This window comes from Oreochromis aureus, linkage group 10, assembly GCF_013358895.1.
Source record: "Oreochromis aureus strain Israel breed Guangdong linkage group 10, ZZ_aureus, whole genome shotgun sequence".
Lineage (NCBI taxonomy): Eukaryota > Metazoa > Chordata > Actinopteri > Cichliformes > Cichlidae > Oreochromis > Oreochromis aureus.
In genome coordinates this window covers 28,451,091-28,479,060 of record NC_052951.1, presented here as the reverse complement: position 1 = coordinate 28,479,060, position 27,970 = coordinate 28,451,091, and the positions used below count along the sequence as shown (strand labels likewise).

Genomic DNA, 27,970 nt, shown 5'->3' with positions numbered 1-27,970 from the left:
GCAGCAACAAAGATTGTTACACGAAGAAGAAGGGCATCCGTCCACAGGCCAACCACAGATACTTAACAGACAACATAAACATTGTCACATATTTAGGCAGATCAGCTGTTTTAGCACCTTAGCTCACGTTTTCTTTGGCACTTTCACTAGAGATCTCCTTCACGATGTGGTAAACTATCTAAATGTCTTGTGGTCGGCCATGTTTATGGGGATGGCGGCTTTCCGAAGGCCTTGAAGTCGTACTGCTACCGGACGGTGAGACGTTTGGCTCATAGAAACAGCTAGGTTGCTAAGCTAAGCTAACAGCATCCACTGCAAAGGTTTTTGTCATCAACATGACTAAATATGATGCTCATCTACTGGTACTTCATTCCGGGGACATGTTAGTATGTATCGTGAGGTTATTGGACATATTTGCATCGCACTGGAAGCATCGCGGGGCAGTTTGATGAAGGCGGTATGCACCGTTGTTTTGCGGCGTACTAACAGAAATTGACCCAGAAAATGTAGCAGCAACATTTTTCATTGTTTACAGCATAATGCCTGACCCAGAGAGAAAACCGCTTTCCTTTGCTAAGTGTTAGCACCTTCAGTGCTCTTCGGCATGTAAAGTCTGCAATAGGATTGAGTTAGATTAAACCAAACAAGAATTTTTATGTATTTTGTTGGCAGTGTTTATTGGTTGAGAGGCCCGGTGATGGGCGGAACACCGACTGTTAACTGTTCAGCTCTTACTGACATCTGTGCGGGCTGGTCTGGGGCAATCTAGCCGGAAGAGGCGTACACAGTCCCCGGCAGAAAGCACACTTTCTGGAGCATCTTCATTCAGCTTTTTTGCCCTAGAGTAAAATGAACCAACCAAAGATGTGATACTAAACTACGTCTGTCTAATAGCTGAAGATGTGTTTCCACTGACAGCTGTCTTGATGTGGCAATGCATGCTTTAAATGAGTCAAATGCAATCGCTGGTTGCAGACTGGCTAACTGCAGACTGTTTTGCATGTTCAGAATTGTGCAGGTATTTGTTTTAGAAATGCAAATTACAACATGATGGTTTTTCCTTCTACTTCATCTGCAAAGCGATCCATTTGTTAAGATTATAGCATTTGTAATTAATACAAAAAGGTTGTCTAATTGGTGGCCATGTATCTAAGAAAGATATATATATGTAATATATATCCAGTTTTAGTGGGCATACACATAATAAAAGGCACATACATGAAACATGTTCAGAAGTTTAAAAAGCATGCAGAAGAGTGATTGCAATTTAAAAAAAATATAACCTTTAACTTAAAATGTAATGAAATAAAGAAATGTAGTTCCAAACTCTTATATACTCCTGTGACCGGATATTGAAAGTCCTATATTAAATTTAAGCAAAGAGCAGAGGTAGCAGGACAAATGAACACCAGACAGTGAAGAGCAGTGTAGTAAGACTTACAGATTAGAGCAGTTGGTGAGGTAGATAAAGTGCTTAATACTGAATAATAATAAAGCACCGAATTGATGTACGGCTAACAGTGGTTTGGAGTAGTGAGAAAGACTAGAAAAAGGTACCGTGTAGATTGGAGACCATTTCCAAATCATTGTGTTGTCACTGTTATAATATTGTTATTTATTTTGTTAAGAATTTGTGGTATCCGTCCCATATTGATTTTTAGATGTCGCTACATGTAAGGGAAACAAAAGAGAAGGGGTTCATTTCCACATTTAATGACTGTCCACTTTGTTTACGTCAGAGACCTCATCAGGATTTGGCCTATTTTATATGGTTCATATAAAACAGAATCTGTGTTACCTTAATTATTAGAAGTCTTTGCGTTTCCCTGTTATTTTTGGCCATTCGATAAACATAAATATATTTGTGCTTGAGTAAATTAAATTCTGTATAAAAAATAGTTCTAACAGTTTTATTTTGGCAGTCCTGGTCGTAAAACTCTTTGTGCTGACATGTTTTCTATTCAGGAAAAACTCTGCTTGTTATTTTGTGATGAGTCCAGCTTGCCTCCATGGAATGACACTTCACTGAAGCTCTTGAAAAAACAGTGCTCGGGGCCTGGTGAGCTTAACCATGAAGCACTGTGGTAAATGGGAAATCTAGTCCTAACTTGCCTTCTTGCTCACTGTCTTCTCAGCCAATGATTCAGCTTGAGAAACCAGTGCTAGCTGGTACCATGCCGGTGGTGTGGCCCACCATCCTTGACCTGGGCAGGGATGAGTGCAAAAGAATTCTGCGGAAACTGGGTGAGCTCAAAGCAGTGCAATATAAAGAGGAAAAAAAAGCACCATAATGCAATGTTATCAGTGGCTCTGATTGAATCTCTTTCATGTGCAAAAGACCTGCAACATTTACAGACTGATGTTTGTGTGTCGCAGAGCTGGAGGCATACGCTGGGGTCATCAGCGCTCTGAGAGCCCAAGGAGACCTGACAAAGGACAAGAAGGATCTGCTGGGCGAGCTCACTAAAATCCTCGGGTAATTTTTGTTGTTTTTAAATTGTTTCTTTCATTTTTGTTTGCAGAGTTTGGTTTATTTAAAACCAGCCTTTCTTTTTTACCCTCGCCCTCACAGCATCTCTACCGAGCGGCATCGCGCAGAGGTCCGCAGGGCTGTCAACGATGAGCGCCTCACCACCATCGCTTATCAGTAAGTTCAGTTTTTTCTCAAAGTTTTCATTAGTCTTTTCCTCATTCACTTTAGCAACAATGAGCTATTTGGCTATTTATTTAACCAACCTCTGCTCCAGTGCTTGTCAAACTGTGAGGTGTGGAGTGAAAGCATGTGGAAATAAAAGCTTTTGGTTTTAAACAGGCCTTTGTTGTACCCTGAGTCTGAGCCCGAGTAACTTTGAGGACTTATAACGTTTCCTCTCGTGCCGTCCTCTAATCAGATTTCCGTTCTTTTTCTTTTTCAGCATGTCGGGTCCAAACAGCTCCTCTGAGTGGTCCATTGAAGGGCGGAGGCTTGTTCCTTTGATGCCGAGGCTGGTTCCCCAGACGGCCTTTACAGTCACCGCTAACGCTGTGGCCAGCGCCACGGCCAATCAGAACGCCTCCCTCCTGCTGCCAGCTGAAACGGGGAACAAAGAGGGTAAAGCCAGAAACATTCACTTTGCATCAGACTCTGGCTGTTTTCAAACACTTTGGGCAGTGAATGATGTGTTTCATTTCCTCCCTGTAGTCGTGGTGTGCTACTCCTACACGAGCACCACCTGCACCTCCACCAGCGCCACGGCGACCAGCGGCCCTATAGGAGCGACAGTGAAATCTCCACGGCCACCCAGCCCTTCATCCAACGTGGTGGTGCTGCCCAGCGGCAGCACTGTGTATGTGAAAAGTGAGTGTCAGCAACATCGTATCAACTTTTCTCTCACTTTGGACGGAAACAACATGAAAGGGAAATAATAAATAGCAACATAACTTGTGGCGACTGTTGTGATTTGGTGCTATATAAATAAAATTAAATAGAATTTTCAGAGAGGAGGCATTATTATTATTATTAGAAAAGTAATCAAACTGAAGTTATTCTCATTTCTTTGAAGACTTCTCATTTAGTCCAAGTCATAGCTTAATACAAAGACACACACATTTTTAATAGGCATGTAACATTTCTCCACATCTGTGTCCTTCTTATACTTGTATTTGTTAAAGGGGCTAAATAAGAAAAAAGCACAAAAATACTTAAGTTGCACACATAACCATGGTTGTATCATTAATGTATAAAATAGCAGTTTCACTCTTTTCCTCAGCAATATTTAAACAATAAAGCTTTCACCAGACTAGCCTGCTCTAACCAGGCAGCAACTGCACAGCTAATGATCATGTCGTTAAATAACATAATTTACCAAAACTCTCATCCTTTATTTACATATAATAAACTTTATGTATAAAGCACACTAAAACACCAAGGTTATACCAGGGTGCTTGACAAAAAAAATAAAATAGGAAAAAGGAGATGGGAGGGAAAAGAGAAAGGACCTGGCACGTATCAATTATAAAACCGTTATGCGTTATTTAAACCAGCTCAGATGCTCAGTTAAAGAAAGCCTGGCTAACATATCAGCAGGATCCCAGCGATCCCTCAGTTTCTCTGTCACAGTCGTCACCTAAACCTTCTGGTTTGTCTGTGTTTGTATTCATATGCCGACTTGCTGGGTGTAAGTTTGTTTTTTTCTTCTCTGTTAGACGGTTTATAAGAGCTCAGTGGAAGAGGCAAATGATGGGTGTGAGATGTTGGGAAGACTGAACCGTAACATGAGTCTGAAGATTTTTGCTGATTTTGTGCCTAATTTTAACTCGGTATTAACTTTCAAACCTCACACTCACAAACATAGTCCCTTAAAAGATTAGTTTGACATATTTGAGAGCAGACCTCATGGAAGCAGATCCCAGTTTGGATTCAGTAGGCAGACAGTCTCTCTACTTTTAAGATTGGGCTTAATCTTAGTTAACCTTAGTTATGCTGCTGTAGGCTCAGGCTGCTGGGGGATTTCCCATGATGCACTGAACTTTTTTTTTTCTCACCTCTTTGGTGATCTGGCCTCTTTTTCTTCTCCTCGGTTTCCCCGTAACTTCCCCGAGTCTCTTTCTACCAAAAGTCACTTTTTAAAAAGAAAGTTCTTCCTCCCCACTGTCGCCAAGTGCTGGCTCACTGGTGTTCTCTCTTTACCTTTGTACAGTCTTGACCTTACACTATAAAACCCAAATGAGACAACTGTTGTTGTGAGTTGGTGCTATGTAAATAATGACCTTTTTTCTCTAGTGTTTTTTTTTTTTTTTTTTTTTTTTTTTTGTAACTGATGGCAGAGAGGTGCTGCACTGAAAATCACTTCTTTTGCTTGTGAACGTGTTCAGACTTGAAAGAAATTTCCAGCCCTCCAGAAACAGTTTCTCATTTAAATGAATGCCGATGTCTTTGAGTAAATAACTTTGAAATAAATGTCATTTTATTGATGCGTTCTTTAACCTTGGAGTGGGATTTACTCTTCTTCAGCTTTCATGTTATGTTTTTATAATAGAGTTTAGAATTGAAGATAAGGAGGAGAGACTGTGTTTTGTACAAATCACTCTGTTTGCATATTTTAAAAATCTACTGCTCAACCTAAAGGGGGCACTGCGATGCTTGTCTATTTGTTACAAGGTGATTTTAAACTGCTGTATCACACAAGCTCAGTCTTTCTTAGCACCAGTGATTCACATACTCTCCTCACACTCCAGACTAAACTGGCTGGGAATGTGAGATCTGAGTTTCCTAAACATGGTGTCTGTTAGGACATGTTGGCTCGGGTTTGACAATCCCACCAGCATCTGCTGCCGATTAAACAGCTGGTAGAAACAATGTGTGACAGGAGAACGTAGCAAGGGAATGAGGCACAGGAAGACAGAGCATCTGTACATCATTAGAACTAAAGATGTAATTAAAAGGTTATGATTTATGAATGAATGAGTCACAGAACTGTGTAGAAATTTGCAGATTAGTATTTTTACAGGTAGATGTTAATTCATAATTTTTACCTCATAAACTTTCTTTTATTTTTGGCTTAATGTTACTTTTCTGTCACAAGCCAAGTACAGTTAGTGAAATAGATTGAATACCATTCTGCTGACTGATTGATGTTTAATCTCAGTCATCTCGTCTTGATCGTAGTCAGTACTTCTTGATTATCAGCAATTAAGTGTATCCCTACTCAGTGATCTCAATTATCCTTAATTTTTCCCGCTGATTTCACCTTTCAGGTGTTAGTTGTTCTGATGAGGACGAGAAGCCTCGCAAGCGAAGGCGCACAAACTCATCCAGCTCGTCTCCGGTGATGCTGAAAGAAGTTACCAAGGTGACCCCGCCAGTATCCAAGAACATCACGGTGCCTGTGAGCGGCAGCCCCAAGATGAGCAGCATCATGCAGAGCATCGCCAACTCCTTACCGCCTCACCTGTCCCCCGTCAAGATCACCTTCACCAAGCCCACCATCCAGACAACCAGCAACACCACGCAGAAGGTGACAGTGGAACCCTACCTCGGCTCGTCTCTCTAGACGCTGCTTCTGAGTTTAAACGTCTCGTGTTTCAACAGGTGATCATCGTGACGACTTCCCCGAGTTCCAATTTCGTGCCCAACATCCTGTCCAAGTCCCACGCCCACAACAACGCCACCGCTGTGTCCAAGCTGGGGTCCACCTCTGTGCTGACCACACCCACACAAAAGCAGACGGTGGTTTTTCCTGCCAGCTCCAGCACTTCCACGAACCCCAACACCATCGCTGTGACCACAGTGGTCTCCTCCACACCGTCAGTGGTCATGTCGACGGTCACACCGTGTAGGTTCCTCCTCTGTGCTCAGTTTTTCTGCCAGGTCCATCTTCAGACAAAACAAAAACATGTGTGCTCCCAAAGGTGCCATGACAACAGCAGGGCTCAAAATAAATTAGTTAGTTAGTGAATCAAAAAAAACACCAATTATTCTCAATGATAATTATTCAGTTTGGTTGTACTGTGCAGTTTTCCATGGCTCTGTGCCTTTAAACTCCAGCGCTTTGTAGGTTGGATTGTATGATACAACACATGAATTTAAAGCTATATTATTAACTGTTTTGTCCACTTGGGGGCAGCAGAGAATAACAACTTAACATTTCAGCTAATTAAATTTATAAAAATACATTTGAGTGAATAAATATGTCAAATATTAGGGTAAAGCAGTAAAACTCCTACTTGGGAGACTGAGCTTTTTTTTTTTTTTTTCTTGATGACTCAGTTTATGACTTTATAATTTCATTTCTGTTCATTTACTACTCTCGCAGTAGAGTACTACTATTACTTGTTAGGGACGTACCTTATCTTTCCAGTACGAGCTGAAATCACTGGATCGGTTATATCAGTGGTGTCCAAACCAGTGTCGGCCGGTGTCCTGCAGGTTTTAGTTGTGTCCTTGATCCATCACAGCTGATTTAAATGGCTAAATTACCTCCTCAACGTCTTGAAGTTCTCCAGAGGCCTGGCAATGAACTAATCATTGGATTTCGGTGTGCTGACCCAGGGTGATATCTAAAACCTGCAGGACACCGGACCTTGAGGTCTGGAGTTGGTTATATAATGGTAAATGGACTGGTTCTTATATAGCGCTTTTCTACTCTGTCCGAGCACTCAAAGCGCTTTATACAGCTAATTCATTCACCCAATCACTTCTAAGGTTAAGTGCTAATTGTCTAACATTCATACACATTCATACTCTGATGGATGCATCGGAGAGCAACATGGGGTTAGTATCTTGCCCAAGGATATTTGGCATGCAGACTGGAGCAGCCTGGGATCGAACCACCAACCTTCTGGTTAGTGGCTGACCTGCTCTGCCACCTGAGCTACAGCCACCCCAAGATGCGATCTATCATCTTCTAGAAGCAAGTTTTGCCATTCAGAAACATTATTTAAAAGCGGTCACCAGGACTTTCAAACTGCATATATAGATCTACAAAATCTGATTTTAAAAACTCCTTAAAAAGTTTCGACCTTGCACCAAAAGTTATTTTTACCACCATCCTCGCTGTTGGCAAATTCTCCAATTGAATTCTTCGAGTGTCGTCCACCTTTCATGGTGTCTCTGGCCTTAATTGCTTAATGTCAATGTTAATGTCATGCCATAAAGACTCAAAACTGTCATGTTATCAACAGCTTAGTTGCTCAAGAGAGGGAAAAAGGCAGTATTAGTTTTAGTGGATAGACATGACAAAGTAGTATCAAGTTAACCTTTGTAAAATAGTTTTTTGTGAAAACACATCAAAATAATATTAATGATACTTTACTGATTAAAATGATTTTGACTCATTAGTGTAAAAAGATTTAAGGTCGTGTGTTTTAATATGATTTTAACCAGATAATCTCTCTTAAATGTTCAATCTTCTAGTTTTGCAAACATAACATTAGACATGAGGGAGAGGGGGAGGAACCTCCTCTGGGACGTCACCTGTTAGGTTTTGAATCTTACCGTCAATGTTGTCGGTTGCAGGTGGAGCTTCAGCTGGAGTGAAGGTCTCTACAGCCAGACTTCCTTCACCTAAGACACTGGTGGCCTCACCCACTCAGATCCTGGCCCAGTTCCCCAAACAACAGTCACCCAAACAGCTGCAGCAGAGCTCGTCTTTAGGAGCGTCCAGCATCGGTCACACCCAGACCACCACCTCCTCACCGGGAGCCAAGCCCACCATTCAGATCAAACAAGAGTCCGGTAACCATGACGAGCCTTTATTGTTTGTTTGTGTTTCAGTTCTGTCATTTTATTTCATTTTAACCACGTGCTGTTTGCAATACCTGTGTCATATCTATTTCACAAAATAAGCTCATATCTTTTTTTTTTTTTTTTTTTTTTTGCTGGTGGTTAACCATTTTCTTTCATATGACGCACAGCTGTTTGAAAAGAAACAAAGGACGACAGTGAATCTGTTTAGAAAGTGAATATCGTGATACAACCACACTGCCGCGTTTGTTAATGTGTGGTTTGTGTGCAGGGGTGAAGATCATCACTCAGCAGGTGCAGCCCAGCAAAATCCTGCCCAAGCCTTCGGCGGCTTTGTCCAGCAGCAGCTCTTCTCCCATCATGGTTGTCAGTAGCAACGGAGCCATCATGACCACAAAGCTGGTCACTCAGCCCACAGGTGAGTGGGGGCGAGGGGATCAAAAACTCAACATCTGTTCCAGGAAGGGAGAGATTGCGTGTAACTTAAAGGTCGTCTTTGTGACCAGAGTAAAACTGTTGCTGGTAATGACAGCTGTCACTCTTTCTCATTCAGATTTAATCATAGAGTATTTAAATGGAGTTAAATATCTCACCGGAAATGTGGCAGCTTAATTTAATCCTTGATGGAGACGCTCCTGTCGATATCTTTAAGTTGGAGAACAGTAATTCTGTATTTCTTCGTGTAGCTACCCAGACCACCTACACGAGACCCACTGTTAGTCCCAACATCGGGGCCAGAATATCAGCCTCCAGTGGCGGGACCACTTACGTCAAGACCACCAGCGGCAGCATCATCACCGTGGTGCCCAAGTCTCTGGCCACTCTGGGGGGAAAGATCATCAGCAGCAACATCGTGTCCGGTGAGTCAGACTGAGGTCCAGAGCCTATCTACGTTCAGTGCAAGTTTCTGATCAGTTCTCGTTCGCTGCAGGCACGACGACTAAGATCACCACCATCCCCATGACCTCCAAGCCCAACGTCATTGTGGTGCAGAAAACCACGGGCAAAGGAGCGACCATCCAGGGACTGCCCGGCAAGAATGTGGTCACCACGCTGTTAAATGCTGGGGTCAGTTGATCAGCGTGATAGCATTCTCACACGTGCGCTACACTCATAGGAGCAGTTAACCTTTTTTTATACTGTCTGTCTAGAGCTTAATTTAACATAATATAAATTTTAATATCAATAATATAAAATGCTTGTGTAACCAACATATAAGGTGTAGTGCAGAACTGGTTATTGGGGAAATCATGCGGACTTCCCGGCTGTAATTAGTTTGTGTTTGCTTTCAAAATATTAAGCCTGCTGTGTTTTTACCTCATTATTTACAGCGTCTTTGACACATTTAACTTTATTAATTCAGGGGAATTTTCAGGAAATCCCTCATCACATTCGTATATTTACACCTGACAGCTGACCACAGTCTGATCCCAGGGCCCACCAGCTCACTGCTACTTTCACTTTCACCTCTCAGATTTACAAGCCCAGTTCTTTGCTTTAAGTCACCAGACTCCCACTTCAGATTCAGACATTGGAGCTAAGCTAGCTTGCTTTTGCTCTACCTAAATAGTTTATGAAGAATGTGAGTAAACGTGTCAGTTATATGGTATATGTGTGTGTCTTATGATGCATTGTCAAAATGCAAAGATCTGCAACCACGGGAAGAATAGCTGCTGCGTTTCTGCAGCTAATGGGGATCTTCAGAAACTAAACCATCTTTTGCCACTTTGGTCATTGTCCTGGATAACTCGAGAACAAGGCAAAGTAGGATTTTCAAAACAGTACCATAGGTGTATCGCCTAAAAATGGCTGATGAGTTTGAATTTCTGTGACCTCAACCTCAAGGTGAAGGTTAGAGGTCAATATTTCTGAAAATGTAATGACCATTATAATTATTTCAGATGTTTCATATCAGCGGTCCCCAAACCCCGGGCCACGGGCCGGTACCGGTCCACGAGAGTTGAGGCTTGGATGTGAAGTTTATGGTTTTCAGGGTTTTAATCGTTAACTTGATTTCCCTGGGTCTTTTCCCGTGTTGTAGTTATGTGTCTTATTTTGAAAGAAATATTTACGTGTTACCATAGCGACCAGAGAGTATTAAGGGCTAGAGAGGAGGATGTTACTCTCAATGTTGTTGGGGCATTTCCGGAGGACGCTGCTAATAAAGTTACACAATTACACAGTGAATTTGCGTTTATTATTATATTTACAAAATACCACAGTTTTTGTCTTGCTCATATCATTTTATTTTGTTGTATTTATCCGCAACACGTTAAAAGCCGGTCCGTGAAAATATTGTCTGACATTAAACCCGTCCATGGTGTAGAAAAGGTTGGGGACCGCTGTTTTATATAGACTGTATATGAAAGATGGTGGTTCCTCGCCTTTTGGCTGCTGCCTTGTTGGTCTTTTGAAGTTACCCATGTGTAACGTTAACTAACGCTAGCAATGGTTGAATGGCTGCAACACATAGATGGACAAATCTGTCATGGGAAAAATTTGAATTTCAGTCGTCAAGTCTGAAGTACAAACTTTTTGTATTGGCTGTACTCATAGCAGGTCATGTTGTTTTTCAGAAAACTGCAAAAAATCAACAGGCACCAAACAGTCGGGAGGTTCAGTTCAGTGTTTGAAGAGCTGCCTATGGCTGCGCTGCTAACGCTAAACCTTATCCAAGTGCATGAGTTCTAAAAGAAATTTCAACCCCTGTACAGTTATTATGAAGGGGGAACCTAGCTATAGAGACCAAAAACCATATTTTTGTGCGTGACTGTAAACAGTTTGATCTTTAAAGTTGGGAATTGTAATGTGGGAGTCTATGGGGATTGACTCAGTGGTGAAATAAGTGGAAACAGGGGGAAAAAAAAGGTTGGAAGTCTATAGTTCCCACCGGATTTGGTCAGTGAGTATGGGTTCCCACAAATTTATGTTTTAAATTAGGTTTCTTGCAATTCGTGCTTCTTTTCCTTTTATTCAGTTTTATTCGTTTTTTGGTTTTGCTTTGTTTTTAAATTCGAAGTTGGCTAAAAAGAATTCTAATGAGCGTGCTGCGTATGCTGCAGGGGGAAAAGGGCCTTCAGGCAGTTCAGGGGACCAAACCTGCAATCATCACCGCCTCCAGACCCATCACCAAAATGATCGTCACCCAGCCCAAAGGCATGAGCGCCGGGTCCCAGGCCACCGCCACCAAAATCATCCCGACCAAGATCGTTTACGGCCAGCAGGGAAAGACGCAGGTGAGACACGTTGTTTTTTTCACTGTATTTGTCTTTACAACAGGGTTAATAAAATGTAAATATCATCATTACAAACTGGTTGACCGCAACCCACTGCGGTTATCACATGACAAACATCGGGTGGATAATCATGTGACCTTTTGACTCACAAGTAACCGCAAGGGTCATGTGATATAAGTGCAGGAAGAGCCGTGTTTATCTTAAGAGTAATGGGTATGGGTTTCTTCCTCTGAAAATGGGAACAGATCTGCTCAAGAAGGAGAAGAGTGCTTTTCATGGAGCTCAGTAGGTCAGTCACCTGTACTGGATGTTTCCAGAGAAGTGAGATGTGGTTATTTAAAATAAATGTACAGCTACTTAAGCAGAAGGGGGAAAAGTCCCCTTGTTCTATAGGCAGATGTATAGCAGGAGCTTTAACACTTACCTTTCCTGTTCCTCCCTCAACTTCCCCTTATCACAGAGAGCTGAATGCTCTGGTAGTTATTTGATCTGCTGCAGACTGCATTGTGACATGATCATGTTTCTGGCCTGCTGTATTATACCTGCATTAGCCAATTGTCCGAGCACAGCAACGAGCTGTAACCACAACACTGACATATTATCGCCCTTAAGTTGATTGTGTTATCAAAAGGGACAGCTATCTGGACATCAAGCACACACAGAGAAACAGGGAGGTAGATGCATCAGTTGAAAGATTCGACCAAAAAATTGTGTCCACTGATTGGGTTTTTTTCCCCCCCAGTAATTAAAAACTTTTCGATGTTGCATTACTTTTTTTTCCCCCAAGAACATACTCACGGGCCACTTTAATAGGTACACTTATGCTACTGCTTTTTAATGGATATATCTAATCAGCCAGTCACACGGCAGCAACTCAGCATGTAGGGATGTGGTTTAAATCGAGCATCAGACTGAGGAAGACAGGTGTTTTAAGTGACATGATTGTCAGTGCCAGATGGGCTCGTCTGAGCATTCCATAAACTCCTGATCTACTTGGATTCTCACGGAAAAGGAGAAAATATCTTGTCGGTGGCCGTGCCTTGTTGATGTCAGAGATCTGTGTAGAATGGCCAGACTGCTTCAGGGTGATAGGAAGGCAACAGTCACTCAAATAATCATTTGTTATTGCATACCAACAAGGTATGCAGAAGGGCAGATGGGCTATAGCAGCAGAAGATCACCTGACATCTGAGAACAGAAAACTCAGGTTACAGTTTGCACAGGCTCAACAAAATTGGACAGTACACAACTGGAAAAACATTGCCTGGTCTCAATTTCTGCTGCAATTTGGATTGTAGGGTCAGAATTTATTGGGCAATACACAAATAACATGAAAGCCTGGATCAGTCCCACTTTCTATCTATCTCTGACTTTTACTGTTTTGCTTCCACCATGATAAAATCACACTTCATGCACAGCTCTCTCTCTCTCTCTCTCTCTCTCTCTCTGTACTTCAAGAACAGTTTCCCGTCTAAAAATCTTTTTTCTGCATTATTCGCTGGCTTGTTACGCACAAGTCTTGTTTACAGCGCTGTCGGCCGCTGTTTTTTTTTTTTTTTTTTTTTTCGTTTTACATACTTCCGAAAAGAAAACCTAATTTCTGCCGTTCAATACTGAACAAATTTAAACTTTTTAAAATTATGCAAAATGCAAAACGCTTAGCCGTGTCTCTAATAAAACCGCTGTAACGTCAGAGGTAACGTTCATATGTTGATTAATGGTTTTCTTTCGTTTTTGATCTACTGCAGAATATTTTTATAAAATCCCAGGCCAGGAAAACCACCTTCGTGTTTTTCTGTGTTTTATCTTCAGCTACTTTGACACAAAGGCATCTGCTGTGACGCTCACACCTTTGATAAAGTCTTGCGTGTGTCAGCTTCCTTTTTATAGATACAAAAATATGTAAATGTACTGATCTGAATTATAATATTTCTGACTGTCAAAATTTCCCAGATTCAAATTGAATTTAATTGAATCGAATCGAATTGAATCGGAAACGAATCGATTCTAGAAATCAGTGACGATACCCAGCCCTAACCAGATTTCACTCCACTAGAGAACCTTTGGGATCTGGTGCAGCAGGAGATTCGCACCATGGATGTGCAGAAACCGTGTGATGCTGTCCCGTGAAGAAACTTGTTGAATCTGTGTGTAATGTGACTTTAGCTGAGCCTGAATTCAAACTGGAGGTTGTAAAAGCCAAAACAGTGAGCTGAAAGAGGCTAAAGCTCACCAGAGGGGAACTGCAGAGTGAGGTGATACAGGTATTGTGGTCAGTGGACTTTTTGCACGCTATTAGTATCCCCTGAGCTCTAATTTGTTTTTTGTGTCCTCTCTTAGCAGAAGCTGCAGTTCAAAGTCCACAGCTTTAAAATCAGCTACTGCTGTTGACCTCTTTCAGTTCCTGGGGGGGTTTTATTTTGCCTATTTTTGCAAACTTCTGGAGAAATTCTTAGATTTCTGACAGATGTTAAATGACTAGCGAAAGCATATATAGTAATTTAAGAAGAAACGCCCACAAAAAAGATGTTCAGACCAAAGCCTGCAGCCTCCGCCTGATATTTCTAAACCTTTTGGGGGAATTTGAATTCAAGATAAAATTGTCAGAAATATTCTGAGAGGGTAAGTCCCACTATACTAGTTTCCAGGTCGGTTTGTGCTGCAAACACACAAAGTTAAAGTGAAGGGTTAATGAAAACACGAGCTGTCAGCCGCACCGTCTTAGCCAACTCTAAAAATATCTCTCTAATAACAAAAACATAAATCACAAGTTCTGCAGATTTTTTTTTCTTTTTCTTTTTCAAGTTGATTCACAAATACTTTGTCATTGTTTCAATATCAGACTTCTCAAAAAAAAGGTCTAAATTCAGAATTCAAGGTTCGTTTTTAGTCATCAAGGGGAAACTGTGGTCAGTGAGTAATGAGTACTGTAGTCACCGAGTTAAACACCCACAGTGCTAATCTGCTGTGCAGTTGGAGTGAAACCACTAATTGCCACATTTTCTTAACTGGCTTAAATACCAGCCTCTCTTTTCTCTTTTCCAGTGACGAACATGACACCTGTTTACCAAAGTTTGTTTCCAGTTTCTGTAATATTTAAAGTGTTTTTCTCAAGCAGTCAGTTTCGACGTTTATGACCTAGTTACTCAGCAGCCGCTGAAGCAGACGGAAAAATGACTCAGCTAATGTCAGCGTTCATGAGTAAGAAACTCGTAGTCTAAATAATGTCTTCCGACTAACTCCGCTGTAACATGTTTGATAAGAAGCAACTTGCTGCCTCCGATAAGCCGTCTGACTCGAGGCAAAGCTGTGCTTTATTTATGAAGTGAACTTTATTGTGTCACTAATGACAAATTAGCCTTACGGGACATTTAAGAGCTCTCTGGGTTTTTTGTTAAATTTTTTTATCAGGCCTCGCCATCAGATATTTTATGTTATTGTTTATTTGCAAGAAAAAAGTTTTTATAATTTCTCTTTTCTTGAGGGGAATCCCACAAACATTAAGCTGGCAATGCAGGCTGTTATTAGCCCACTACAATAAAATAGCCACTTAATTGTCATTCAGAACAGACTCTTTAGATGGTGCACATATTTTGCAACATTTTACTCGCCATTGGACTACACAACACGAATAAATCTGAAGTATAAAAAATTTAAAAAAGAATCAATGATATCTTTATACATGTCATTATTGTTATCCTTAACTAGGGTTACACGAGTAACAACAACCGAGAAGCCTTAGAAGAACTGTAAAGATGAGGATGGCTTGACCAATGGTGCACTCGCTGGTGTAGCCATATCTTGTTACCATTAAGAGGGAAGGAAGCACTTCCTGGCAGCAGCAACAGTGTGTCTGCACATAAGCAGTGAGAGCTGCACCCACACAGTTGTGTTTCTCCATTTGTGCACACAGTAAACTATGTTAAAGGTGGCCAGTTTTATTCTCACGCCAATCCGTCTCTGGTTCTCTTCACCGGTTCAAGGAAATCCTGTCCTCTGTGTTTAGTTTTATAATAAAACTGCAAAGGAGTCTCCCTTTTAATGAGAGAATATAAATGACAGGATCCTTCCAGGAGCGCTATCCCTGGTAGATGTTGTGCGCGTGTGATGCATCTGGTGCTCACGTATGATGATGTGGTTCCAGGGCGAGCGTTAAGGGGAAAATGTAAACGCCATGATGCAAAGATTAGAATCAGTGTAACAGGTTGTGGTGGATTAGTGGGTTCGTTTCACCTGGGAGATTGGAATTTATGTCCCGTCTAAAAGCAAAACCGAAACTAGGGTTTGACTTATTTTATTTCAATTAGTCTAGTTGTAGTTTTCAGGAATCTACCTTTTCAAAAATAACTCAAGGCTGTCTCGTCTGCGGTCTCCTACATGACACAACTGCTTTGCGTACGTTATCGCATTAGTTGTGCATTATTTTGAGGCCATATTAAAGGGAAGTAGTATTCTTCCTGGAACATGCAAAGCTATGACATAACAGAGCCTTTTGTAATAAGAATACACGAAAAGCGTTAATAATGACGTCGTAGGAACAACGCCTAACACGTCAGATCTTGCGTTTCTTTACACAAATGTGACGCAGCAGATTTGCAACATAGGCCTGTGGTTCCTGAATCCTACTGATTAGGCACACTATTGAGGAACCACTGAGTCACTGTGTACTTAAGCTAATTTTCCATTTCCCATAGAGAGGCAAATTCTATATCATAATAAATCATTGATAAAAGTTCAGCAGAAGGTGAGTCTGTTCAAACAGATGCCAAATAGTGAAAGTTATTACAGTGTAACATATAAAGAAAAGGTTCGGTCAGGTGAAGCTCACTGATGTTGTGCGAGGATGGTGCCAAGCAAGCTAGAGACGCTTGTGGAAGCAAAACATCCCGTCTCATTGAATGTTGTCTTACTTAAAAAAAAAAAAAAAAAAAAAAAAAAAAAAAAAAGCAAGAGGCAGCAGGGCCGCATGTTGGACTGCGTAAAAGCTTTGGATTAGGGCGATGGAGGCAGTTACATCCCAGTAAGGCTCAGTGCAAAGCAGAACACATCCCACACAACAGCGGCCAAGAAGTCACAGGTGTCACGATGCCAAAAATGGGCATCGAAAGTGCTCTTGTGTTACAATAAAGTGAAAAGAAGAAGTGATAACAAGCCAGGTGATAAAGAGGCTGTTTAGTGCAGATGAATACAGATGTGTGTTGACATTCTGGTTTTACCTTTGATGTGTTATTGATATAAAAAAGTGAATGAAAAGATTATAAAATCTTAACATTGAAAAACTCGTTGTGACCGGCTGCGTGGAGGAAGAGAGAGAAGGGAAGAAAGAAGTAAAGTAGTGGAAGTCTGAATGGATAGTGAAACATCTGACCTGCCACAACAGGAGGTCAGAGGCTACGGGAGGCCAGCGCTTGCTTTCAGGCTTGTGTTTCCACTCATTAGGACTATAATTCCTTATCACGTATAATGAGGAGCACACATCAGTCAACAGCTTTCAGGACACTGTATGCTCCTCTGGTTTCCTGCAGGTTCTCATCAAACCGAAGCCGGTCTTCCAGACGGCGGTGGTGAGCGAGCAGACCCGGCAGCTGGTCACTGAGACGCTGCAGCAGGTGACCCGCTCCGCCGAACTGAGTCAGGGTCAGACCCCGGGCCAGGACGGGGCCGCAAAGGATGATGCTGCCAGCCTCGCGGAGGCCAGCGCCTTAGTCAGCGAGGCTTCCCAGGGCAGCGCTCAAGGTATGCCTCCCTTTACTTTTCCCATGACACAAAGATAGGAGATAAACTCCTGCTTCTGTGGTGTTTGCCTCGGGATTGTTGACTGAAATGTGATGTGTATTTATTCTGTGGTAATCGCTGGTTTAAAAGAACAAAAACTGTCCGCTCCTCAGAAGCGCAGCCTGTAGTGCACGTGGTGTCCTCCAGAGAGCAGGATTGGACTGAGCAGGAAGTAGCCGTGGAGTCCAGCCCCACCATCATCTACCAGGAGGTATCTGGCGGGGAATCCCAGTCGGCCACTTCCACCATAAAAGCTCTTCTTGAACTTCAGCAGACATCAGGTGAGCCATCACGTCACAGAAAAAGCTGCAGGTGTCACAGGAAGAGGAGAGGAGAGGTGGGGGTTTACCACCCGTGCACATGCTGATTCAGCAGAGTTGAAAGGAGCTCGAAAAAACAGCTCGAATGCTTCAGCTTCATCAGAAATACAAGCACAGGTGGTGCTCGCCTCAAGTGTCAAACAAATTTTCACAACATTCCTGAAACTGCTGAAGCACGAAGAGCTGCAGGCCGACAGTAATTATGCATTTCGTGCTCGAGGCATTGCTTAGATAGTGAGCTCATCAGATGGCAAACCTGTGGAACAGGACTGATGTAAGCAAATGCAAAGGTAAAGGTTTCCCATGGAATATTTGAAGGTGGGAATTTTTTTTTTTTAAATATTTAAATACTCACATGAGCGGCACCGCGGAGCAGCCGATAGCATTTATCTGGCTGTGAGTGAAAATTCCCAAAGAGCTAATTGCTGTTTAGTGCGCAAAACCTGATCCATAATGAAGGTAATACCCAGTGTTGTCTGTAAAACTCTTTAGAGCGTTAATACTCAAAATACATAAATTTTTATAAAGCTGTCATGAACTGGAGACAACGAGCTTTTTTTATGTTTTTAAAATGAGATCACATTAACGAAATGAGGTCCAAATTATCGGCAAAGAAGTAACCTTAATCTAACCTAACCCTGTGTTTGGATGATGTCTTTTGTTTTTTGGGGGGGGGATGGGGTGTCTTTTAGACCTCGGAGGGTAAAAGGCATCTGTTTTAGGTCATAGCATCATATCTGAGTTTATAGAATATATTTCTGCAGCACAGCGGTCCAAAAACTGCCGTACTCGTCGCTCTGGTGCTCAATTCATTGTTAATATTGGTCTCACATATTCATTTATCCCAATTCTGGTTTTACTTTGCAGTTTGTTTGGATTTTTTTTTTTTTTTTTAAGAGCAGACAGTGTAACTCAACACTTCCTGCACATGTGTTTCAAATTAAAAGCCTTCCATCCATCCAGCAGCTCAGGGGTATAATCCCCCAATTTGCCTTTTTTTTTTTTTTCTTTTTTGTCTGTATGCACATTAAAGGTGTTTTATGGACTTTTAATTAAGAAGTGTGTTTGAAAAAAAAACAAAAAACTTCCCTGTTACAAAACAAACCTGAGACGTGAGGAGTAAAGAGCTCGAGTGATTCGCTACAAAAACAGATTTTTACCGTAATTATTTTGTTGTTGTTTTCCCCTGATTCTGCCAGGAAAGCAGATCTTCCTTATTATAAGAAACGGTTTTAATTTGTTCCAGCTGTTCCAAAACCGATGTGGCAGTCAACCTTTACTTACTTTTGAAACGCTTTAAGTGAAATGCACATTCATGGAGCCTCCACGGTTTTGAGATAGTCAGCAAAAAAAGTTGCACACCACTGAGTAAAGAAACTATTGTGTTTTGATTACTCTTCTATAACAGGGTTTCCACACAGTCAACTTAACCTGTTTTACAAGCTGCCTGTTTGCGGTTCAGCGACTTTCTGTAGCCTGTTTCCTGTCCACGCCTCCGTGCTAGCTTGGATTCAACAATCAAAACACAAATTATATCTGTGATAACAAATAGCTTCTCGTGGCAAATGGTACACCAGACCTCGAAGGTGCACCGTATCATGAACATGCTATTTACATTGTTATCATTGGGTTTTTTGGGGTTTTTTGGGGGGGTTTTTGCATTTCTACGGAAACAAGACCGCCTCCCAGCTTTATGAGCAGTTATAAGTTTCTCCACCTGTGACATTGCAAACAGGTAACCAGTGCGCTGAAACTTTCACCCACTCGCTGCTCACTTCTTCCAGGTTAAGAGTGAAGGGGAGAATCACCACATGCTGCAGACACAGATGTTAAACACGCTGCTGTTATGAAGTTATGCGGCAAAATGTGTTTTAACCAATTTTAAAAGTGTCAGTTTGAGTGTAGGCTGTATTTTGTGGTCCTTAGCAGCTCTGTCAGCAAGTCTAAATGTAGCCTACAGTTAGTCAAGCTAACACTTGCTTTATCTGCTTTAGTGCTACTAAACTATGCTATGTACTGAGACGCTCGAGCCAAATAAGTCAAGCAGCTGGTCTGCACCACTGAAATCTGGATTATGCAGGCAAACAGAACTTCCCGTTCAAGTGTCAAAAACAAGAATTGTGCTGAGATTTCAGCTGGATTTAAAACTAAAGTGATTGCTCAGAGAGAAAGTTGGTGCTCTAAACCCGGCGTGTACAGGCATGGTACCAAAAAACCCTGAAACTTTAAGTGCACATTTATAGGAACAGTTTCTGTCTGCTAGCCCTCGCTCGGGCCTAAAGTCGAGGACAGGTTGGAAATAACCAGATGAAGTTAACAGTGAATATGAGCTGTAAACATGACTGAATTGGTAAATGATGCTGAATTTTACTGTTGTTCGTCTTGACAGTGAAGGAAAAGGGAGAATCCAAACCCAGGCAGCACACCATCGACCTTAGCCAGATGGCTGTGCCCATCCAGTTGGCCCAGGAGAAGAAGCCCAGCCCTGAATCCCCCAAACCCTCTACCTCAGAGGCTGAACCCAGCGCTGAATACGTCGCAGGAGGTAGTCCTCTCCATCATGCTTCATATTCAGCACTTTGCAGTTCCTGTTTTCAGTGCCAGTCATGATTTCAGTGGAATGAAATGCAGTTCAAACTAAAACCTCGCAGTGGGCAGCTTGTGAAACATGGTTCTCCTTTTTAGGTCATTTAGTGACGGAAGCTGAAGTGTGTGTGTGAATCCTACTACTACTTTTAATACCTCATCATCTGACAGCATGACTAATTTCACTGCAGGAAAAGCCACCAGAGTGGGAGTGCCCTCGCAGGATGAAGAGGTGGTTATGTCCTCCAGTCAGCAGCTGGGGAAGCCATATAAAACAAGCACAGTTGCTGTGGTAACCAAACCTGCTGCTGTCTCCTCTGCGGCTCCAGCGTCACACGTGGTGAGGGTTGGACTTTGGTCTTAAGGGTACAAAATAAACATAAATGTATAAATGTGTTGCAGAGAAACGGGTCAAACCTTGTGTCATTTGTTCTAAAAATATATGTGAGCTCCTCTGTGATCCACAGAAAACTGGTGTAAACTGCTTTCATAGGAACAGTTTCTCTGCGTGAAAGTAGTAGTTTCAATGCAAACCTTTCATCTGGTTTGGTGGATTACCACCGGAGGCAAAATGCTTCCTGGGAATTTTTCTCTTGTTCTTTGTGAAAGCATGGCAGTGCAGTTTTTTTTTCTTATTTATATTGCAGTTATTGTCTTGGTTTCCATGTTTGTTTGTTTTTTTTAACAATTGTTTGATATCAGAGGACAGAAACTGAGAGCAAGTTGCCACAAAGTGCAGCATCTTCAGCTTTGAAAAAGTATAAAAACAAACCGTTGCGTTTGATGGGGGGGTTTTTTTTTATGTTGCACAGAGAACCTTTAAATTAAATAAACATCCCCTTTATGGACTTCCTGTGAAAATCTAATTAAGCCATGTGATTCAGTAGCTTGTAAGTCCACCTTTAGCAGCAATAACATGAGTTGTTGTTTTCTGTACGACTTCTATCAGTGTGTTACTTTGTCTCACATTGTTGTGGAGAAATTTGGCCCACTCTTCTTTACAAAGTTGCTTCAGTTCATTGATCATTCAGTTGTGCACAGCTCTCTTAAGGTCCTGCCACAGCTTTACAATCAGATTGAGGTCTGGACTTTGTCTTGTAGATTTACTGCTGTGCTTGGAATCACGGTCCTGTTACATGATCTAATTGTGGCCCAAGCTTGAAGTGTCAAACAGATGGCTTCATGCATACCTTACTCAGTGACTGCAAGGTGCCCCGGTCCTGTGGCTGCGAAACAAACCCAAATCAATAACCCATCCTCCACCTAGCTGACAGTTGGTATGCTGTGTTTGTGCTGATGTGCGTCTGGTTTTCTCCAAACACGTTGCTGTGGATTATGGCCAAACATCTCCACATCACTCTTGTCTGTCCACAGGACATTGACCCATCTATGCATAAACCTTGTATATGAACATTTCACGCACAAATTAATGTTTTATCAATATTCTTGTGCCTAAAATTTAAAAACACTCATTAATATTAGTATCGTCTTTTGGTCATTACTTACGGTTTTCAGAAAACACTGTAAGCCAAAAACATGCTCTGTTAGTCAATTGACATATTCCAAAATTGTTCATCTTATCTTATAAAAAAAATCCTATCTTTCCTGCTGGATGTCGCTGGACATCTAACTCCCTACCTCTGAAATCCTTTGGACGTGGTTAAGTTGTTCTTAATTTTTTCACAGAACTGCACAGACTCCTGTGAGAACTCTTTTTCACATGACTGTAAACGGTTTTTAAAAGCGAAGTAAATGCAGAAGTGCATCTGAAAACTTATATTCTTTCTAAAGACCAGTAGGGGGCGACTCCTCCGGTTTGTGTGTGGAAAATAACACCCCTACTTGTCACTTCATCCAAGACCTCGGAAAACATTTTCCGGATTAGTTTATGGGCTCAGTCGATACTTTCAAGGCTTTTTGAATGCAACATGAATGAATTTCGTAAATGATGGTTCTCATTAGCCTCGAGAGGAATGATACAACGGGGAATGCTTTAGGGCGGGTCTACCTTTTGATTGACAGGTCACTATCGGATCAGTGCGCAGTGCCCCTCGTTTCTCAGTCAGAGCCGCACTTCAATGGTGGATCTTGTTTCAAAAAGTCAAGATGGGAAAAAAAAAAAAAATTCACAAATCAATTGGATGATCAATGGCTACGTCCATCGTTTTTGTACAGTCTTTTCTCCATAAAATTCTTTGTCGTATTTTTGTCCTGCTGATAGTTAACAGCGTCATGTATGTGTCTTTTTTCCAGCCCTCTGACAGTCATGGTAAACCTGAGGCTGTATTAGAGGCGGGTGAGTTGGAAGGAGACACTTTGGACCCCCAGACAGGCTTGTTCTACCGCTCCACCCAACCAGCTTCAGAACCCACCAAGCAACCCGCCCACTCTGCAAGTGCTCAGCCGCCGCCTGTGAGCCAGGCCGAGGCCGAGCAGAGCCGGCACCCTTCCACCTCCACCTCCACGTCCACCCAACAGACGCCACCGCCGCCGCAGCTGCAGAGCAAACCTCAGATCAGCCAGCCTTCCTCTTCCTCCACCGCCTTCCCTTCTACTCCTCCTCTGACTAAGAAAATCCCCAAGCTACGAGAGCAGAGTCAGCCCAAACCCCAAACCTTAACACAGAGTCCTAAAGACAGACCTGTGAGCGCACCGACCCCAGCCGGGGCCAAGGCCACCACTCCGAGCACGCCAACCAAGCCCATGTTGACGCCACAGCTCCCGAAGCTCCAGCAGGCCCCCACGTCCCACCACCGGCCCCTGCACACCTCAATGTCCCACCCTCCTCCGCTGCAGGCGCACCACCCCGTCAGCACCGACAAAACCGCCTCCAGCCAGGTAAGTGGATTTTACACCTGCTCACCAGGAGTAAATTTCCAGAGGCAGCTGATGCCCACAGCTTCTCCTCCTCAGAAATTCCTGTCTTTTGATGACTTCCTGTTAAGTCACCTGATAAAACCTGTCGAGGGTGACACGTGATTGGATTTTCACTTCTGTCCCGATCCACGACCACAAACATACATCCAGTCCCATGACTAGGAGATAAAAGGGAGAGGCCTACACCCAGCCTCCCCTTTTTATCTCCCACTCTCCCAGGGGGGCGATATCAATTTGAGTGACACTTTATGTTTATCAAAAGAGATCAGCTGCATTTTGCTGCTCAGTGCATTAAATAACTGCTGTACATCTATTAAATACAGTGAGCAGTATTTTAATAACATCACTGTAGAGCACCGATGGCAAACATGTGGGTCAGGGCCCAGAATGAAGCCCTCAAAGCCACCTTTCTCTTTTTTAATTGCATGCTGTGGTTGTAATCCAACACAAGAATAGAAGTGGATTCAAAGTTCAAACTGAGGTAATTTAAATGCTGAACATCACTAAACAATGTGACATACTTTCATTATTAATGAAAACTCGACGTGTGGTTTTCTGATCAGGAGATGTTAATGTGGAGGTGTGAATATAGTAAAGAAAGGGAACGTGCTGTTTATATAATGTGTAAACTTCCTGTTCATTTCTAAGTAGTTATTAAAATGACACATTATGAAGTTAAATGTGGTAAAGGGTGTATTTAACTTTTGGCTCATGGTTTTGGCCCGTGAATTAAAATGAGTTTGACACCGTTCCTCTAGACATGTTCAAAATTCCAACTTGGATTATTGTTCTTAAAAGCTTCCCTGAGTCTACAGAAGGGAATCCACAGCATTCCCAAGTAATTCTCAGCATCTAATAAAAGCAGTGCATGTTTCATTGCTGGGATTTCCCTTCGTTCATGCCAAATGGAATGAACCTCTTGTCTTGTTTTGTTTGTTTTCCCCTCATGTGACACACCGATAAACAAGGGGAAATTAAATTATGGCTGTGCTAATGCTGGCTGCAGCTGCTGCTTCTCTCTGTTATCTGTCACAGCAACCAAAGGCCGATTGGTGGCGAGAACAAATAACAAATCAGCTCATTTGTCACAGTTGGACTGAAGCAAGAGCTTGGTGTCTGTATATTTGGAGCTTGTGAGCCACACAGCAAGCTTTCCTACTATCTGACTTTTAAATATGAACACTTATCTTGTCTTTGGCTGAGCTGTAGCACATACAGAGCCTGCAAACATGCCGTTGATTATCATTTCAGTTCATTATGATCTTCTTATCAGGACCTGCTGTGGTTACTGTCTCTCCTCCTGCTCAGGTCAGCTGTAATACTTCAGTAATAACGAGTACTTCTAATTTGTCACTGCAGCAGCCAATCATCACGCAGAGTGCCACCGTCACCAAGATTACCTTTGGCAGTTCCCACCACTCGTCGCCCGTCTTCAGCAGCGGGGAGGCTGCCGCCAAACTGATCCCAGAGTCCAGCTCCGGGCCTTCTGGAGACAAGCCCTCAGTGTCGGACATCCTAAAGATCTCCATGATGGAGGCGGAGATCGATCCGAGCACAGAGCCCATGGTGGTGGATTCCTCCAGTGATTGCGGCCCTCTGGGGAAAGCTTTGGAGGTCCAGGCCATGTCCGGCACACTGGACTCGGGCCAGTTCATCAGCAGCTCCGGGGCCGCCATGCATCACTCCCACTCGAAGCCGCAGCAGTTCAGCTGCCTGCAGGGCCTCGCAGCGCAGAGGAGCAAGGAAGACCTGGAAGTCATCGAGGTACGTTTTGTATTGTATGTTACTGAGGAGATAAATCACACAGCAGATAAACGTTTTTGCACAAAGAACACATGATATGGCCACGTTATCAAAGCATAATGCACATTATGCACACGTGTTTTTTTTAATGGACGGTGCATAATGATAATCACAGATACTTTATAAACTTTAAAAAGTCCTTGGTTAACTAAACAACTGATTTTCAGCCAAAACTGAAACATTTTTCACCACAACCATAAACGCCATCCTCTGATCCTTCTTTAGGCAACATGTGCAACTATTAAAGAGATTCAAAAAAGACAGCGCTTTATTTATTTATTTATTTAGTTTAGATGAACTCATCACAAACAAACACACCCATGCTAAACGTCTTATTTAAATCAGGTTTTCATGCCAACAGATTTTATTTGCAAATGCTCGTCTAATGGAGCAGCTGGTCCTGTGTTTTTATCTCACGCTAAGCAAACATTTTTCTTAACACTTTCCCCTACAAGGGCAACATTTGACGAGCTCTCAGTACTCTCAAAGGCGAGTTTTGACGCCTCAGTATACGTCAGTGAAGACGTGGAACACCCTCACTAACCTCTCATGCAGAGTCGGTCAATTGGTTCTAAAAGCAGGGCTGAAACGAGGGTTACCGAAGCGTCCAAGGGGGAAAGAGTGAAGAAGTTTGGTCTATAAGTATTTGGACTGACAGTTTTGTGGTTTTGCCTGTGATTTTAAAATCAGCTGAGGTGATGTACAAACAAACCAATATGCAGCAGAAGTGCAGACTTTCAGCTTTAATTTAAAAGATTTTGCATTAACTGCAATTTTCCCTGATTTCCCTGACACAGTCTCTGATTTTCAGAGGCTCAAAAAATGGAAAAACGTCCAGGATTGTTTTTTATATCTTGAAATGCTCTGTCAGGTTTTTACTGCAGCTGTCTTCAGCTCTGTTAGGCTGCCATCAGGTAACTGACCTGGCCACTGAAGAATATGTAATTCACTGTTCCCCAACTTTACTATCACCATGTGTGTATCCTTTGTATGAAACTGTAAAACAGAAAAGGTTTTTGTCTTTGAAGCCTAAACAGTTTCTCTGAGTTGTATCGATCTTCTCGTCTAATTCTCAGAAACAAAGGTGAACAGGTGGATTTCCCTGAAAGTCCTGTTTTGTTTCTTTAAGTTAAAGCTAAAAAAAATGTCAACAAGGATGGAAAATACCATCTTAAAGCATCACTACCTGATGATAAAGCCCAGAAGAAGGCACTCACGGTCTCAAATGTCGGAAAATAGAGTGATTCCCCCAGAACAGGAAAAGGGAAAACGACCACTGTATATGCAAACCTATATGCCCAGTATTGATGTAATTTACATTTGGTTACTTATTTCTAGCTCCATAGTTTATTCTGGGACTCATTTATCGTATACTCCACTGCAGCTCCGCATTTCTTTAGCTTTAGCTCCTCTTTCTTTGATTTGATTGGACACAGAGTCTAGAGTGGGGGAAAAAAAGTCAGATAGGGACTATTTTCACCTACTCTGAGCCTGATCTTTCTCATACACGCAGGTGATTCCTCAGTATTCCATCCTGCCAGACTCCAGCCAGTCTAATGTGGTAGTGGAGCCCAGCGGCTTCCTGGAGATCACCAACTACACCAGCCAGCAGCTGGAGGAGGACAGCCCCATGGAGCAGGAGGTGGACAGCAGCAACGATGAGGCCGCCGCCGCCAGCCCCCCCGACCAGCCGTAGTCACTCCATGCTAAGAGACCCTGACGGGTGCAGTGCACATTTTCACTTTGGGAAAAGCAGACTCACGATTTGTTCGAGGCCTCGGACGCAGTGGACTTTAGTTAGTGTTTCATTTTGTGTAAAGTATTAGTTCGTTAGGCTCTTTTCGTCCACGCAGCTGATGGCACACGTGGTTTTTATCACCAGAAGTTGGGCGAGGTGAAAGGATTAGTTCTAGTCCGGCTTCAGAGAGCTGGAAAGCAGTTTCTCCCAGCATACGATGTTACAGTATGGTGATTACTTTCTAAGACATTTAAATATCATTTCATAAACGTACAGCTGAGCAAGTACACTGCATTTAAAGTCAACCCAAAGGACCTGCAACTTCTGAGGGGGTCACAGAGATGAGTAGCAGCAGAAAAGATATTGAAAATGCCTTAAACACCAGACGCAAAAGCCCTTTTTAGACATGATGCGTGTGACATCACTGCCTCCAGCCATCTTTTTAAATGAAACCTTTATTGTTATGTTCCTCACGGCCTCTTTTGCAGCTATTACAACTTTACCACTAATTCGATGTCTCATCAAGAACCAGTTTGACTTGTTTTCACCCCCCAAGAAATTCTATTTGAGGTGATTTTCCTTCTGCAGAAATTCCCAAAACCTTTGCTCATAATGTTGAAAACAAATCACAACATCTTTGTTTTATTTCAAATTAGGAGCATAGTTGGCGATATAAAATCCAAAAGTTTGTCATAGTCCTAACAACCTGCAGTCATAATCTCACGTAGTGTTTTATAGAAAAGTGGCCCGGGTGCTTTTTTTTGTTTTAGACATGAAATCGGATGATTGGAAAGGAGCGCATGTCTGAAAGGGGCTTTGATAATTCACACAAAAGAGGGAACTCGATCAGATCTGCAGACCCAAACAGCCCCAGACGTTTGGAAGCTTTCAGAAATATAAAATTCTTGGAACTTAATTTAGACCGGGGCTTCTCCGAGGAACGCCGTCCTCGCAGTGGAAAAAGCAGCTCACGCCGTTCCTGGGCGGCGACTCATAAACGGACAGCTTTTGGCGTCAGACGGATTGTATTTTCTCTCAACTCATTTTGTAACTCTCCGACACTTTACAGGGTTTTCAGAGGAGGGAACAGAGCTGGAGCAGATTGATATATATATATTTTTTTTCTTCTGTGAGGAACATGAAGCAGAACCACAAAAAGAGTCCTGGAGGACCAATAATGTCCAACATAAGAGTTGCTGCTCAGTGTAATTTTGGGGTGCTTAAAAAAAAAAAGGAAAAGAAGCAAATTGAGCAATGTACTTTTTTTGTAAGATGTATTCCAGAGTCCGAAAAGTTGCAGTGAGAATTTCAATAAGTATGCATTTCTTTTCTACCTTTTCAAACTGTCTGACTAGATGAGAAAAAAACAAAAAAACATTTAATCTGCACAATAAATCAGCTGAGAACAGCC

The 27,970-nt window shown here is 42.3% G+C and overlaps 1 protein-coding gene across 2 annotated transcripts; it reads left to right on the top strand.

Moving 5' to 3' along the window:
- Nucleotides 1-13: 13 nt before the first annotated feature.
- Nucleotides 14-27,970, top strand: emsy (EMSY transcriptional repressor, BRCA2 interacting). Of its 2 annotated transcripts, none has more exons than XM_031750315.2 (20): nucleotides 14-255; nucleotides 2,136-2,244; nucleotides 2,377-2,476; nucleotides 2,573-2,647; nucleotides 2,916-3,091; nucleotides 3,182-3,337; nucleotides 5,737-5,996; nucleotides 6,071-6,314; nucleotides 7,997-8,215; nucleotides 8,496-8,642; nucleotides 8,911-9,084; nucleotides 9,156-9,292; nucleotides 11,287-11,460; nucleotides 16,986-17,196; nucleotides 17,349-17,516; nucleotides 19,945-20,100; nucleotides 20,333-20,481; nucleotides 22,395-22,979; nucleotides 24,378-24,782; nucleotides 26,335-27,970. In XM_031750315.2, the coding sequence occupies exons 2-20, from the start codon at nucleotides 2,139-2,141 to the stop codon at nucleotides 26,515-26,517; spliced, it is 3,825 nt and encodes a 1,274-aa protein (XP_031606175.2). In that variant the 5' UTR covers nucleotides 14-255; nucleotides 2,136-2,138; the 3' UTR covers nucleotides 26,518-27,970. The 2 variants fall into 2 exon arrangements, with proteins under 2 accessions (XP_031606175.2, XP_031606176.2); XM_031750316.2 differs by lacking the exon at nucleotides 14-255 and adding an exon at nucleotides 1,981-2,059.